The sequence below is a fragment of the Teleopsis dalmanni genome, chromosome 1, assembly GCF_002237135.1.
Source record: "Teleopsis dalmanni isolate 2A chromosome 1, ASM223713v2, whole genome shotgun sequence".
NCBI classification, from domain to species: Eukaryota; Metazoa; Arthropoda; class Insecta; order Diptera; family Diopsidae; genus Teleopsis; species Teleopsis dalmanni.
The window spans coordinates 66,734,668-66,752,712 of NC_051846.1; the positions used below are offsets into that span (position 1 = coordinate 66,734,668).

The following is an 18,045-nucleotide window of genomic DNA, read 5'->3' on the forward strand; positions in this document are numbered from 1 at the left end:
AAGGATGAAAGTACTCTATCAAGGTGGTTCGCTATCAATCCAGAAATTTACAACAAGTCTAGATATAATTAAGACATGCTTAATGATCATTGCTCTTAACCACAAAAACTATTAAGATTGTTTGGGAAGCCTTTTATGAATATATAGTTCAAGCATTACAGCTGAATATTACTTGTTCTGATTTAAACTTTATTTCGAGAACAGATAAGCTTAAGGACATTGAGTATATAAAGTGAAAACGAATCTAAAATAAAAATATCATGATTTATCATTACAAAGCTAAATATAAACAACATTGTCTTAATATGACATTAAAAAATACGAGTATAACATTTTACTAGCTCCGACCCTATATACCTAAAATTGTTATTGGAGAAACTGATAATTGATGCTATACAATTATCTTTTATTCAAACAAATTAGTAATAGGATATTGGACATAGTAAATAAATTTACTTTACATATTTATATCTTTATATATGATTTTTGTTATATATTTATTTTTAGACCCAACCCATTTTAAAGTGTAAATCTTTGCAGTTAAATGGGGAGGAATTAGTTGAACTGTTCTGGAATATATTGTTTCTTTACTCGTCATCTTATTTTATCAATGCTTCAGTAATATTCTGATGATCTCTACTTAGGTTGTAATCAAAGTCATTTCAATAAAAACCATAGCAAAATATGTATATTTAATAAATAGTGATCAGATCATACGTTCCCAGAACAATGGATAGAGTATAGTTGACACAAACTAAGACACTCTAAGGAAAAACAATAACAATAACAAAATATTTTGTTTATATAAGTACAGTCATAAAATTGAAACTGCTTAGATATACAAAATTATATGTTTTCAATAAAAATATAACTACGTTTACCGAGTGCGTAGTCTGGTTTCGAAGCTTAAAGATTTAGTTCAATAGTTAACTTCACTTGGAGCGGACGACGTATTTTTGCTTTGATTTGCAACTTACGAAATATTTCGCAGCGAATAAGGTGCATATAATGGGTAGAATTGAACAGTGGTTTTTATGTGGAGTCCTCATATTCATGTATTTCATGTTAAGTGGGAAGAGAGCGACCGAGAAGAAGATTGTCACAGATATCAAAATAAATGAATACTTGGTACCAGCCGACGTTTTAAGAGGTATAAAACTATTTGTACTTAATGTGCCTATTGCTTTATATATCTCTTACTATATGTTTCAACTCAATACTACTTTGTGGTGGATACCATATGTTTACTATGTACATAAAGGGTAATTCGTCTTGTGGTTACAAAAGTTAAAGTAAATAAATAATACTTGTGATTGGTATTTTTTTTAAATTTTCATTTCAAAACATTTTTTTCAATTGGATATAATACAACATCATTTAAATATCCTAGATCAAAATCTTGATAATACTTAGCTGTCAATAGCTCGACCATAACTGGGCTTATGTTTGTTTTTAAAGCGTAGAGAGTTTGAAGATTGTCTGCATGAACATGGTTCCTTGCGTAACTCCACAGAAAATAGTTCAGTATAATATTATTATATTGTATACAAATAGTACAATATTAGTGTTAAAGACTTTATACATTTTTTTTCCTATTCTATCCTGTTTGTACTCTACAGTATTATTTAGTTACTACATACCCTTAAAATTTATAGACTTTCCGGAAAGATGCTTTGCCGCACACCATTGCAAATTGTTTAAAGTTGGAGAAAGCTGGGACTTAAAAACAACATGTGGTCGGTCAACATGTGTTCGAGATAAAATTAACTCAAACAAGTGACTGTTTTTTTATTAACCCTGACATATATCTCAAATACTGAATTTATCAATTTATAGGCTTTTCGAAAAAGTGGAAATTTGTGAACCATTGCCACCAAATACAGCAGAATGTACAATATATGTTCCTGAAACCGACATATCAGCATCGTTTCCGTGTTGTTGTCCTAAATTTTTTTGCAATGTCAATGATAACTGGAACTATCAAGATGAAAGAGAAAAGAAGGAAGGAGAACGGAAAGATGTTGAGAAGGATAAAAAAGAAAGAAAAGAAAAACAAAAGATTGAGCTTTAAAGAACATAAAATCAATAAAGAAAAAAATTTAATTATATACTATAATCGAAACGATATGCAATTATATGTATTTAAATTATTTAATTTTATTATGATCTAAATAGTTTTTTGTGAGTACTAACAAATATTTGATATTACAAGTTTGTCGTAGTTCCATGCGTATTATACATTCTCTTAAAAAATAAAAATATAAAACACAAAATTTAATTTTATCTTTATAAAAATTTAGAGTGGGATATACTGACAAAAATTTGATTAATTTGAAGAAATCTCTGAGTTTGAAGAAACTCAAAATACAAACTTCGAATATATCTTAAAACGAGATAAGCAGTTCTTTACTTGTATATGTATATTCCATTTATGTTAGGTTTATTGTAAACTTGGAAAAATTGGAGCGTGATCTGATTTCAATAAATCACAAAAATCAATTTCGTGCCTTAATTGATTTTTAAAATACTTGTTACCTTATCATTTGACCCGATTTGACACTGCCATTAGTTTTCCTCTGAGGCCATTTGAAATCCAACATTTATATCAACAATCTAAGGACGCTAGACAATCTTAAGGCCAACATCCGCTAAGAAACACCCACCATACTGGCTAAAACATTGAAACATACGATCATATATGTTAAAAAAGTGAGGCCATCACCCATTCAAACAAAGAATGGTCACTTACGCGATATGATCTTTAGAAAGAGATATAAGCAAATCTCCTTAAACATGATTGTAAACTTGAAAAGTAAAAAAAAATTTTATTTTATATTTATTTGGTAAAGTAGTGGATCTGCTTAATATAGAGAACCCCGTATATGTACTTGCATATTATGCAGAGAGTCAAGGAGTATCAATATAATAACAGCTCTTATGAGGGTCACTATTTATATTTTGAACCTTGGCAACACTAATGGTTGTTAGGTGTTATCTACCATTTCCATATGAAAGTTTGACATTATTAAATGTAACTTACCTTCAACTTTTTGTCAAAAGAGCGGTATTTGTGTTACTCATATATACAGTGATTCGTGAATTGAGTGTTAGCGAAAAAATGAAATCAACGCAAGAAAATTTTCCTGCGATGATTTATTACGACTTTTGACGCGGATGAAGTTCCAACCTTTGCTACTATGAAACGCTGGTACGATGATTTTAATAGTGAATAGTGAAGTGAAGGTCGTCCAAAATCAGTTGTTGCGCCAGAAAACATTGATGCTGTGCAAAAACTGATTATGCAAGATCGTGATGCGACATACTGCGAGATTGTGATTGAGGTGAAACCCTAGGCATTAGTTCCATTTAGAGAAAGATTTGTTCTCGTTGAATTCCATCCCCAATCATTTATCAAAATTTCAAAAAGATGCTCGTGTTGATTGGTGCACAGAAATGCTCAAGATGTATAATACAATGGCGGTGCTTCAAAAAATATATACGAGCATTAGATTGTGATGAATCATGGATATATGCATACGAACCGGAACGTAAACAGCAGTCAACAAACAAGCGCCGTTGGATCATTCTCCAACAAGACAATGCAAGTGCTCACATATCTCGTCTAATAACCGACTATTTAAACATTTAAAAAATCGAATTAAAAGGTCATCCGCCGTATAGTCCTGATTTGGCACTACATGACTTCTTCTTGTTCCCGAATGTGAAGAATAAATTACTTAGCACCAAATGACTTCTTCTTCTTCCAGAACGTCAAGAATAAATTGCGTGAACAACGATTTCTGAGGTCCATTGGCGGAAAAAGTCGTCGTTGCATTTAAGAACCATGTTTTGGAGGTCTCGGAAGAAGATTGGAAAAAATGCTTTGACAAATGGTTTGAAAGCATGCAAAAGACTATTAATCATAAAGGAAAATACTGCGAGAAACAGTTAAGCAATTTCCAACGACAAGTTAGTATTTTTTAAATATTAGGAACAAAATATAAATAGCGACCCTCGTATGAGTAAATACATTAAATATTATTCATTGCTTTTTGATTCATTTTAGATAAGATTTAATTCAAGATTAATTAATAACCTAATCGATGTTTGAATATTAATTGTGAAATATATGGATTTGTATAGATTGAAGTTTATATAGAACAAAATTATTGACATTCAGAGTACATACTGCTGAACACATTATGACGTAATTATCGTATACCGATACGTTTCAAATTAGTATTAATTCTAGGACCATTAAATCAATCGATGATATTGATGGTGAAATATATATATATGTGCTTATGTTCAAAACTATGAGCTGCTATTTTAATTTATTAAAAAAGTATACAGAATTAATTGAAATTGAAAAAGGAAAAATGTATCTATCGCTATTTTTATTAATACATCATTAAAATATTTTAACAGAAATAATGTGAAAACACTTTTAACTAACCAACACCTTTCAACAGAAAACGAGAGCCGAGCTTAATTTGTTTATTTAATTTTATTAATAAATTCGGGCAATAAAAGTACACACATAGAAGTTCATAAAATATTGAACGACCGTTTAGACGTACGTGTACGTCGATACGGCTGTGAACTGACGTGTTTATGTGCCTGACTGAGTGATCGTATTTAAACAACGATAACGAGGCCAATAAATATAATAAAGCAACTCAACGGAAAAATAAGATATGGGAAGAGGGGTTAACTGATACCAGTGAGTCGGGTATTGCAAGTGTGGGTTAATTCTACACAAGTAAAGACTCAAGTATCTGGAAGTTCACTTAGTAGAGCATTTAGAGAGAATTAAGCATTCTTCAAGCCATGCATGGCTTATCTATTAATGCGATATATACATTTTTTGTAATTAAGTTTTTATTTCTATTTCTAAAATGGGTTTTCAATCGAATCTGAAAGACAAAAATGTGTTTCACAACTCAACTCTTAATTATCATATTATTAACAAAAATTGTTATTTAAAAAATAGTAAAGTGAAGTCATATTTTCAGCAGCTAAAATTACTTATGTTAACGAATTTAAAATTTGGTTGTTTCCATTGGTATGGGTTGATTTATGCAAGTGAAATAGTTTATTTGTTTACATTTTACATACAAAATGTATAACAAATATTTAAAATTTAAGTAATTTTCCTTGTGGTTGCATTCTAAATTTTTCAGCTTAAATCAGTTGATTTATTTATAATGAGCTCATTTATATAAAAGTAATTTTTTTAATAGCAAATTATCCTTAATAAATAAAACTGCCTAAATAAGACAAATGGAAATATGGTATAAAACATATAATTAAAGTTATAATAGTTAGATTGTCTAAAATTAGTACATATTAAGATGTGATCATGATGACCATCCACACTGGATCAATAGATAAACCTTTCTAACTTTTAGGTTATAAACTAATTAAAGATATTAGAATTATTATATGAGAATCAATAAATTTAAATAAATTTAAATATTTAAATAAAAATATCATGGTAGAATACAGATAAAAGATGCAATCCGTACTGAGCAGTTTTTTAGTTACTTTTATTAAAACGAAAAATTTAAGATTTTTTTGGTCTAATAACAAGTGAAAAAAAGAGATATCTGCTTAATCTTAAAGTATTTGGGTTAAAACTGGCAGTTAGTCGTAATCTAATTCTCGTCTGAAATCAAACTATTCACTACAGAAACCGTGCCAAAACATGTACTCAACTGGCTAAAGGGTAGTTGTCTAGACTATATACACAGATTTAAATGAAAGTATTACTCACTGCGTTTATGCTGTCATATTAGGATGGTAAACTGAAAACGGCAGTGGAGGAATCAGTTTTTAATGAGCAATGGTGGTACCCATAGAATATTAGTAATTTCAATAGCATTGTACATTGTAAGACCTTTTAAGCACCTTTTTTTGTACTTGTAATCTTCGTTGGATAAGTCACAAAAGATTATTTGGAAACATGATGTTTTAGATCTATAAACCTTAATCCTCCGTTTTGTTGGGTGATACATGGATTTTGATGGTGCGAATTTCATATTCCATACATAGTAGTAAAGTTAAAACCTGAGATACTGCGGTTTTTAATAATTCGCTAATAAAAAAATATTCAAGTTTTACAAACGAAACTCGTAAGTATTACTTCCATTAACATTGATGGACATACAAAATTATTGAACTTGGGTGTACAAAAAATACCCGAAGTCTTACTGTTGAAAAAGAATTATATGGCCTAACATAGTTGTTGAAACTCTATGCTCCATTGTAAAATGAGGAACAAAAAAACATATATTATACGTTCCTTAGTATAAATATTACTTAAATGTATTTTTGAATTCAATTGTTGCTTTTATTTGGATCATAAGGCGTAAAGTTCATAAGTGAACTCTGCTTACATGTATCTTAGGAAAAAAAATTTAAAGCCAAGATACCAACACAACAAAACCTGTTTCATCTCAGTGGGTGATATATGGAAGTTCAGGCGCAGATCACTAAAGCTTCCAGTCCGGTCACTTAATTTTACTAGAAATTAAACAAACGCATTCAGTAGCAAAAACTTGGTGGATAGCCATTTCATTAAGTCATCTATAATCTATGGTTACGTCTCTGTTCATCGTAACATAGTTAGATCCTCTCAGCTTCTTTGTTCTCCTTCGAACTCTTTCACATGATTCTCTCTCTCTAACGGCAGGAATGTAGAACACTTTAATACATTTATTAAGTCCAGAAAACTCAACCAGGCTTGAGTGCACAACTGGATTTAGCATAAAAAACAACAAGTTTTAATATATAGCAACAGAGAGTTTTTCGGAGAAGTACAAAGTACGGCCCGCGTGCCACATGCGGCCCGCGACTTTATTTTAATCTACTAAAATAATAATTTTATTTTTATGGTATACCAAATAAATAAATGAATTTAAATTGATAAATTAATAAAATTAAATTTATCATTATATATTTATTTTTGTCGAAAACAACTATGAACGTATGTATTTGTTTCTGCGGCCCTCCAAACTGTTTAGTGATTTGTATTGGCCCGCGATGGCATCTGGTCTGGACAGTTCTGGTATATATAATACTTTCTACATTTTATGCACTGTTCTAATTTAAATATATCTTTGAATAGCGGTGTATAGAAAGACAGTTTTGATTTTTAAGTCCACTTTAAAATATTTTGAATTAATTTTTAAATTTTTTTTAAATGAGTCTCTGTATATGGTCCCGTGTTTGAAGAGTATTACTGCATCGATAATATTCTTCCAATATAGGAGGAGTATTGTAGTCAATATTAAATCACTGGGGTATTGAGACAAAAAACTTCTCTCAAGTCGCGACTTTTTACAAATTAAAATTAATACTGGAATGCATTTCACACGAGAAATTGATTTTAATCTCCATAAAAAATTTGGACATTGTGAAAGTATTTATTTATTTAGGTCAATTATAATCCTGTGATATGGACGTTAGTACTGGACTTTATGTTTAAAAAATTTATGTAATGCAAAATTTTAAATGTCATATTAAAATTTCATTAGTTGATATTATAATAAATTGAGGCCATTAACTATACATCAAAAGTAAGATAAATATACTTTTATATCAAAGTTGTTAATACTTGAATGCACCTTAAGCTTATTTGCAAAATAAGCATAGTACGAGTACTTTAATTTAAAAACTTTCTCCTTATGGAATTCAAATTTACTGATAAAAGAACGAACATAAATTCTATATTTCTTTCTCATAATTGACACATAAATAAGTTCAAATATCTCTGCTCCTCAATCTTATTAAAAATGTCTACAGACAATTCATCTGTGTGAAGTGAAGCGTTTTAGCGATTGCAGTGGTGTCTTTTTAAGTGGCACCTCTGGGAGAAATCATAAAAAGGATCTTTCCTTTATTTGCTCCAGTTTTTCTCGTTTATTTATTTAATATTTTTTTTTTGTGTTTTGTTTTTTGTTTTTGTACATATTAACTTTTTCGTTCGTTTTCATTTCTAAAGCCGCTATTATATTTTGAAATATAAACAACTTAAGCAGCTGTGGGAATTCCAATATAGTTTCCACTTTCTTTTAACAGCGCAGAGCAAACCTTTCACCATTTCTCCCATTTGTCTTCCAGTTTTATTACCTTTTATGTTTGACAAGTTCTCTGCTACGCACTAAAAATGATTTTCCTAAGCTTTAAATTGAAAATAAAAACTCTCAAGAACATGGAATGAAGATACTTTTTATGTTTACTGAAGGTGCAAAAAAAAAACAAAAAATAAAAATAAAATAACTTCGAAGGGTGTTGCAATTGTTATCCTTATGAATCAAAATTAAAGTTCAAGCTTATATATTTTAATACTAAAATTGATGGCTGCTTGGGAAACTTAAGTTTCCCAAAAAAAAATAGCAAAAAAAAAATAATATTAAAACTAAAAAAAAATACTAAAAGAAAATTCAATAAAAAACTAAAAATTTAAAGAAGAATAATTTTTACTCTTTGATAGCTGGGGGGTTTCTGCAGGGTTCCAACCATTTCATTGACTAATTCGTGTTTATTCAGTGACTGATCTAAGATCTGCGTACCGCCCCGTACGGTTAGTGATTACTCTGAGATTAGATAGTGCTAAGTACGGCAGCTTGTCGGTTTTCGCATATAGCTTCAGGGCACTGTCCCATATATATTTTTTGACCGTATCTATTCTAAGGTCTCTTAGCATTTCATTCGTGTTTTTTAGTTTATTTTTTAAGTAGTTTAATTTTTGTAAATTTAGAAATATGTAATTCAATTTTTTAGAATATAACAAAATGTATTGAAATTGGTTTAGTTATAAATTTAATTTAAAATTTGTACAAAACATCCTTTGACATTGTAGGACTGTTGTAGTTTCTAAAAAGGAGTCCTAATTAAATTTGCATAAAGGCATTTCTTAGCAGGAAATGGTTAAAAGAACTACTAATCACTCTTTCATTGACTAAGTCAAAAATTTCCACAGAAATATATTCACAAAGAAAGAATAACCATAGGTTTGTCTGATACTCTTTTGAATTAAATAAGTTTATATTTTATTTAATTAATACTTAAATAACTTTTAATAAAATATTTACTTTACATTTCCTAATTATCTAAATATATTTTGGTTTAAATTTTTTTTCGTTGGCCAGTATAGTCAAGGTAAGCGCGTTTTGCTATGCATAAAATAGCAATTAAACATTGAAGTTCCTGCGATTTCTATAGTCCTGAATAGTCCTTATAGTGCCTTTTAATGGCTTAACTCTAAACTCTTTTTAATGCTTTTAACTACCCTTGTAATTTCTTTCTGTTGGTATATTTCTGTTCCTTTTTTTTAGGTTTTTTTTTTGTTTTTGAAGTTGCACATACAATCCAAATTTGCAGACTAATCAAAACAAGCCACTTCAAAGAATTTCTACCAAAAAGCTACTAAATGCGCCAAAATTCCAACATGTCTGCGTATTCAAAAAAAAAGTTGAAAAAAAAAACTATAGCAAAAAAAAAAAACACAGCACAAAGTGCAAATTGGCAAAAAGTAATTGAAGTGTGAATTTACGAACAGTACACACGCGCATACATACATACATACACCACTGACTGACGCTAATTTCGATCCAATTTCGAAGAGCCTCAACCCCATTTTTCAACCGATACAGTATCTAAACATTGGTTTCGTTTGATGAGCGCCACTAAAGCACACAAACGCGCAGCCAATGAGATTCATTTCAAAATATTTTAATTGCATTTAATCGTTTTAATTAAATAACACAAAATACAAAATCTGTGATATAAAATAATTAATCTGCTCCTAATTGTGTAGTGATATGGATGTGTGACACATTTAAGCTTGAAAACACAATTAATAAATTTTAATTAATTAATTTACGCCATGCTGAGATATTCCACTCTGTTAAACAGTTCATTCTTTAAAGTTAAACAGTTCTTTCCCTAAAGTTAGAGATTATAAAAGCAATTAATATATTTAATAGAAATTGCATTCAGATTTAACACTTTCAATGTCATGACATCCAACTCAAACTGCTTGGTTTCTGCTTCACACCGTCAAACACTTGACCACTTGTCAGACAGACTTAACGAGTCAGGCAGAAGAAGAGCAATCATCAAACAAGATTGATGTGGTATTCGTGCCTTAATTTATTTGCCCAGGTTTTCATTGCAGGACTTATTTCAATTTCTTCCTTCCTAAAGGAGTTAATAAACATCAAAAGCAGAGACTATGTAAACGAATAACTAATATTCAAACATGTTGATTTATTTTATAGCACCCCCGGAGCAGACAATGTTTCAGTCGCCTTTTTTCAAATTTAAAATGTGCTTTATAAATACATTCTAACTTAATAAAGATAAAGGTTTTTTTTAAAGACAATCAAAAAGTTAAGCATAAGTACGATAAATGTGGCCCTTTGCTTTAAAAATAAGTACATAGGTGACATTGTTACTTATAATATTTTTGGTTCCAAATTAACTCATTTGGAAACTGTATTCCTTTAATTTACAAAAAAAAAGTTTTCAAACCAAAATTACCATGTGAGATATATGATTTCAAACAACACACACTTATTGGTTTCTTCTATCTTTAATAAGATAACGCAGACTTTATTAATCACCAAACATAATATAATTATTTCTACTGTCAAATATGTTTTTTTATAAACAAATGACGAAGCACTCTCTGTTTAATCCAATATAATTGTTTTGCTAAAAGACCCTAACTAAACAAAAACACTCCACCTTTTAAATAAAAGTCAATATGATTGTCTTTTTAATCATCCTTATGTAAGACTTGGATAGGAACTTTAATCGAAATAATGTTATTTTGGTCGAGATCAAAGAACAAAGAAGGTCAGTAGAAATATCGGCGATATTGTTAAGATGGTAGTGCAGGCCATCTAGCTTATCTGGTTGTACCAACTAATCTGGCTCATCCAGCTTACCAGAGTACTACAGGTAACTGGCGATTACGTAGAGTGACGAGCTAGTAGAGAATACTTCTGTACCAAATTACTCCACAATTGGGCTCCTATGCACAGCATTGAATAACTGATCCAACCCTTTTAAGTTTTTTCGTGGAGTTATTATAATTGATTTCTGTATTAATAGCCATACATCAAATTATTATGCTATATTTGCTTGTCAGTTGCAATAGCTCCATAGCAGTTTATCAAAATTCTCGAAGAGAACTAGTGGACAATGCTTTGTTTACTGCTTGATTATCAGTGTAAATGCAAACATGGGTGCATGTAGAATATAACCTTTGATGAGATGGACTGGAGTGCAGATCTTGACAACGGGAACTTCTGTTGAAAAGACGCTGGGCCACACGCCTATCGCGGCCCAAAGTCTGGTGGTGTTTTTTGTTTTGTACGGTAAAGAGGGCGTGAAAACCCTACTCACTGACCATAAAGTTTTCTTACCGCGGGATTTCGTCATTATTACTTCCAAGCATTATTATTCCATCGGTGTGACTTTCATCAATCTCAGAATCTTAAAGTCTGGTCTTGGATTTAGGTATAAAACACCACATCAACTATTTGCATAGTTTTAACATCATCAGTGTAATATGAAGTCATATGATTTAACATAGACCTACCGCCATAAAAACTAATCAAGAGTCATTAAATGGCATAAACGAGGGGACTAGTTAACAGAACCACTTCTGGAAATAAAGTTGTTACCAAATTGGTGAGTTACGCCGTCTTATTGACACCAAATGTCTGATTTGGTAATTAATTTAAATGATTAATTTTCGGAAACAAAAATTCAATCAACATAGCTCGATAACGCTCCTCATTTACCGTAACTGCAGCTCTTTCTTTATTTCGAAAGAAATAAGTACCGATGATGCCGCCAGCGTGTAAACCGCACCTAACAATCAATTTTCATGGATATTATGGTAATTCGTTAACAGCTTGAGGAATATCGTTGCTTCATATATAGCAATTTTTCTTATTGACGTTACCATTTAATTATAAATGGGGTTCATTACTAAATACAATTCTTCGATATGAACTTCGCAAACAGATTTATTTTTTTCAAACAAATTTCAAAAATTTCGAAGCTTTATTCTAGCGTTAAACGATTCATGTTGAATTGCCAAACCTAACTTAACAAAAATGTGAACACAGTTTGACATTCTCAGCTGTCAAACCATAGTTATCGATATTGATATTTCTCATGCAGCTAAAAGAATACCCTATAGATGAAATAAATAATAACTGATTAACACAGAAAGCTCAATTCTTCTATGATTTTCCAACTCTGTCAAAAACGTGACTAAAACAATTCCTTTGGAACCACTAGTCATAAAGGACTGAATTTTGTCGCTGGGACTAAGTATCTCTTAAAACACGCTAGTGGTGATATGTACATTCACTGATTGCTTTAGGGGTTCTCACCTGAGTATGCTATGGATCCATCATAGCCTTGACCTATCAATTTTACTTATATGCCTAGGTGAATAACTCACAATAAACAATTACAAATTTTGAATATTAATTTTTAAATATTGTTTTAATTTTTAATTATTATGTTATTGTTGAGTATTACTGAAATTTAGTAATATTTGAATATTATAATTTAAATATAAATATTGATTATTTAAATTCACTACTATGCTTCATGCAATACGAATAGTGGTAAATCGGAATGTAACCTCAGATATCATTTTCTCAAATATTGATAAAATTCACACCAAACATAAGTTTTTGTGGAAATATGTTTGCAATATCAATGAGTTGGCAAAACTTTTCAAAACATAAAAATATCATGTCCTAACTAACATTTTTATTGACTTTGGAATAAATTTTTTTAATACAAAACTAAAAACACTGTGTCCCTGAAGCAACCAAAAAAGTCTATAAAAAAATCATCTTAAAAAAACGAAAAAGAACTAAACCCGGGAAGTATTTGGATAAAACGTTGTCTCAAGGCTTTAAGGCTAAATAAAAAACTTTGGTTGACAAAAACTTTTCGAATAGAAAAAGTGCGAAAAATTTTCTTCCAAATTTACGCACTATGCGGTCACAGTTTCTGGAATGGAAAATGGAAAATGATTTTCTTCACTGTTTGGCTTTTGATTTTAATGCCTTTAAAATCTCATATCCACAAAAAAAAACTTTTTTTGCAACCTTGTCACTGGCAATTTTTATTTAGTGCCTTACGTCGCTGCTTAAAAATCGTTTAGATCTCCACACGCTAAAAGTTTCTGACAAGCAATTCCTATGCTTTCCTGCCTTTGCCACATCGAAATTGTGTCTGCGAAATCCTATGCATATTCAATCCTTGAACGGCTCAAACCACAATTTCATGTTTTTGCCGCTTCTGTCTTTGCTTCTGTTGCCTGCCGTTGGGGTACACTTCCATCATGTTTATTGTGTTTCCGATTTCTTATTCCTTTGTCGTTTCGAAATTACGAATTTTTTTTCCTATCGATATTTGATAAGTTTTCGCTTATTTTGGAACAATACTTTTGCGCTTCTAAGTCTCTTGAGATTTTCCGCTCCGCAATCACTTTGTTCTTAGAATATGGTGGGTTTCGCTTTTTTTCTTATATTTGCGAAAAATTATGTTTTAGGAATTTCTGATGTCATGAAGTTTGCTATATTTGCGGAAGACTTTTCAACACTGGCGCAACTTTCAACTCCAAAATCCTTCAGTTTACCGCCACACTTTTAAACTGATAAGACCAACACGCGTCATGTTTTTCATTGTATATAGTTTATCCGCAGATAAAAGCATATTTATAAACTTCACTTAGGACTCTATACTATTGTATGATATTTTATGTACTCTTCCCGAACTTGCACTTCACCTTTTTACTAAATTCCTTTTCTGACTTTGTCTGCTCTAAGATGAAGTACATGAAAAAGGTAATCTTTTAGATACTTTTCAACAAATTTATCTATTGAGTTGAAAATTATAATTCTAGTTAGCAACAAATAATAATTAAAATTAAATGTACCAAATAAAACCTAAATTTTTCATTTATTATTATTTTATTTTATTTCTATTTGAGCCAGTGCACTTGAGCACTTTTACTCTTTCTTAACTCGAGATATTTTTAAAACCCCTCTTTACGCCTTGACTGAATTATTGTTTATCACATCATCAGACTAAGCAATATTTTTTTTTTTTTATTACTCCATTGATATTATAACTATCTTAGATATCTAGTAATACTTTTAACAAATGAAAATTTGGAAGTTTCATTTATCTTAAATCATCATTTAAGATAACATGTTAATGATAATAATATATTTCATGCAAATTTAAATATATTTCATAAATAATTAGATAAATAATTAAAGCAATAATTGACCTCAGATCTGCATACCTCTGCGAGGAGCCTGTAACCATTCTGAGATGTTTATTATTGGTAACATTGTATTATTATTAACATAAGCTGTAATTTTTTCATTTAGAGTAGCAAAAAAAATACTCGCATCTTATGAAAGAAAACATCTGAAGCAACAACAATGCTCTTAAAATCTTCAGAGTTAAGTTTTACTCGTAAAAAACAAAGTCTCAAGTTTTAGTGCACCAATAATTTTATGCACTTTTAACTTGAGTTTCGTCTCTTGATATAAGATTTGAAATTTAAAGAAACTTTATCTCTTTATTTTGACCAAAGATATTTAGCTTTTCAAGATATCCCTACGAATAATGATGTCATCCGATGAGAATTGAATGCCTTCATTGCATTCAACTATCAGTCAGGTCAGTGTGATTTTTGTAGTTCCATTTGATTTTGAAATTAAAACACCTATCTATCTATCAAGTATTTATACATTATGGAAGTGTGTGAGTTCGAGGACATACGTATACATTTCATCAAAAATTGAATTGACATTAATTGTGAAGTAAAGCTTCACAATTGCTGTATAAGTGCTGGTAATTATATAACTCATACAGTTTATATATGTGAAAACCTTCATCTGAAATGGTTACCATTATGTTCTATCATACGTATTTTGGCCTTTAAGATCTATGTTATCGCCGAGCTACTGCATTTACCTGAAAGACACGTTTATGATCTATACGTATACAGTTTTTCACAAATTTTTTTTCTCTCTATGTATATTTTCCTGTATATGTCGATATTGTGTATTTTAGATAACACTAACACAGCTATATTTCCAAACACAGCTATGGTATATATTTTTCGCAGGCTATTTGAATTATTAAACCAGCCAGTATTTTTACCGACAATTTGCAATACGTAGCATATAAACTCTTGTCTTTTCGTTTAAATATATAGAGACATATATATATATATATATATATATATCTTTGTCAACACCATTCTCTATTCCTATAGCATGCATTGGTCTGAAAGTGATCAATATAATAGTCATATAATAGTCATCAATATAATCATTTTGGACTTTTACTATATTCATACTATTTTTTGTAACGTGTTTCAGACATTGGGTAACCTAAGCTATAAATAGGATGTCCTTTCTTAAATAAGTATATAAGTATATGAAGAAGAGCTTTAAAATCTAAGCAATCCCTCCTTGGTTTTAGGTTCAGTGCAGACAAAATCCCGATCCACAACTTTACGCGGTAGAGAATGGTAATGTATGATTAACGGCTAACGTGGAAAGGGGGCCAAACGATTGCCTAAATAAGTGATCCAAACAGTTTGCTGGGTAGGACACTTCATTGTCCTAGGGTTGATAAATTGCCCCTGAAGGACAATTAGAATTAGGCAGACAAGAGGAAAATCACCTGATTATCTTTCTCCCATGAGAGCGGTTATATATATACGTACGCCACCACGCTCTGTCAAGAACAAAGGATTGCAAAGAAAGCAAAGAGTTATAATAAAGAGTTGAAAGAATATTGCGATTTCACTACTGTTCGATAAAAATTTCCATATTGGAGACAATAGTTTATATTAAAAATTTAGTTTCTTTCGTTAAAACGGACAATCAAAATTAATTTAATAAAAATTATTTTTATTCCTTAAATTTAAATAATTTGTCATTTAAAGCCAAAAATAATTTTAATTTTTAATTGGCATCCAAATTTAATAGAAAGATCAAGGACACCAATATGCTTAAAGTAAAAGGTCACGGTGCACTTTTCCATTAAGAGGAAAATATGTCAAATTCGAAATGTCAGGATAATTTATTATAATAAGTGCTTTAAAAAGTTAAAAAATAAAATAAATGCAATTTTCAAATATTTTAATTGGAAATCATTGTTAAATGTCAATTGATATAACTCTTTCTGTGCAGGATCCACTGGGTATTTCGACACTTTTCCAAAAAGTCAAATTATTAGCACCTTTCCATACATATATTTTAATAATGAGTTTAGGTATCACATTTTAAATAAAATTATATTAGATATTAAAGAATATTTACTTCTAAACACAAACCGCCACTGAAATCAAAAGAAGAAAATGGAAGTGGACTGGTCATACGTTCAGGAAAACATTATTCTGCGTAACAAAACAAGCCCTGCGCTGGAACCCCCAAAGCAGCCGCTGGCCTGGAACCTCCAGTAAAACATGGCGAAGAAGTGTGAATCAGAAGCTTAAGGATGCACAGTACTACTAGAACCAATTCACGAGAGAAGCGGGCAATAGAATAAGATTTAGAGGAATCGTTGAGGCCCTGAGGCAGTGTAGTAAAGTGTATGATATCTTAAAATAACTAATAGTAACATATTGTCTCCACACTTAATTGGATTTTATACGCATATATCTCATAGCCTAGTAGGGAAAAAAGTTAAGTGTTTGGCTAAGGCTTTCAATTAATTAATAATACTAACATTAGGTGTATTCTTTTGACAGGAATTCTCTAATATAACAACTTCTAGTTGCTTAAGAATAACTTGGCATCACTGTTAAAATAAGTAAGTATATGACAAGTAAAAAAATTTTAAACAAATTTGTGTTTGATAGATATGTATATATATAAATACGAAAATTCCCGCAAATAAATTATTTTTTGTTGTATTTATTATTTATTATTATAATATAATATATTAATAACACAAAATATAGGTTAAAAATAATAAAAATAATATATAGTATTACTATTAAAGTAGTACCTTGTCTAAAACTGAAAAAAATTTTCCTTGGAATACTTCTGATATTTTCTTAGGCAACAACTGCACTTTCAGGTGGAATGACAATAGACGTTGTAAGCACAATGGGTTTGCAGCATATTTGACAACTGACAGCGAAATGTCATTCAATGGCGAAAAAAAATCTTGTGAAATGGAAATAGTGAGAGATGCTCGCGTACACTGATAAGCAAATTGAAGTCGATTCTAGTGAGCATTTCATTTTCTTAACGAAATCAGCTTCCAAAAGATGTTTTGGCAGCTAACAGGAGTGACTTAAAATGTTGCAAGGTTTTTTCTTCCTAACAAAGGAAGAAAATTCCGATACAAATCAATTTAAATCAAACAAACTTACACCAAAAAGGAATTGTCAACTATGCAAACACTTTGACTGAATGGATCACATGGGCAAACAATGTTTGTATCCTCAAACTCAAGGACTCAAGTCCTTGTTTATTTATTTGTTTCAAATTTTATGCTTGAAAATTCTTGAATGACAATTGTTTTTTGCTAAAAGGCAATTCAAATGAAATTGGAATTAGGAGTTATACTTAAAAATTAAAATCATTGCTAGTTTAAAAAATAACAAAGTATCTAGTTCGCATAGGAAGAAGTTTTTAGATATCATAGCGACCATTAAAATATTCCATGTCAAGTGATAGTATTTACCTTGTAGAGAATCCAAACCGTCAAAAACGTAAAAGTATTACGGAAAATATCAAGGCTGTGAAACAAAATATAGATGAAAATCGAGACCGCATTCTCAAGAGTTTCAACTTTCTTAATGCGCTACAATAATGAAAAAGATATCTTCATATATGGCGTTAAGAATAATATTTGACCATTAATTGATTGGAAATTTTGCAGGTTAGATTCATAATTTTATTGAAAAATCTTTTAATCAGTTAATTTCTAATTTAAGGACTTTGTATATAAGCTATTGTA

At 30.2% G+C, this 18,045-nt stretch overlaps 1 protein-coding gene across 1 annotated transcript; it reads left to right on the plus strand.

Moving 5' to 3' along the window:
* Positions 1-839: 839 nt before the first annotated feature.
* Positions 840-2,071, plus strand: LOC119683266. The gene is made up of 3 exons (XM_038096910.1): positions 840-1,150; positions 1,656-1,776; positions 1,837-2,071. The coding sequence occupies exons 1-3, from the start codon at positions 1,009-1,011 to the stop codon at positions 2,069-2,071; spliced, it is 498 nt and encodes a 165-aa protein (XP_037952838.1). The 5' UTR covers positions 840-1,008.
* The last annotated feature ends 15,974 nt before the right edge of the window (positions 2,072-18,045 follow it).

What these genes read in the sequence shown, in the direction of transcription:
- LOC119683266 (XM_038096910.1), top strand. Translation starts at nt 1,009, where the DNA reads ATGGGTAGAATTGAACAGTGGTTTTTATGTGGAGTCCTCATATTCATG. An exon ending in ACCAGCCGACGTTTTAAGAG is followed by an intron (nt 1,151 to 1,655) that starts GTATAAAACTAT and finishes TAAAATTTATAG; the next exon opens with ACTTTCCGGAAAGATGCTTT. An exon ending in GATAAAATTAACTCAAACAA is followed by an intron (nt 1,777 to 1,836) that starts GTGACTGTTTTT and finishes ATCAATTTATAG; the next exon opens with GCTTTTCGAAAAAGTGGAAA.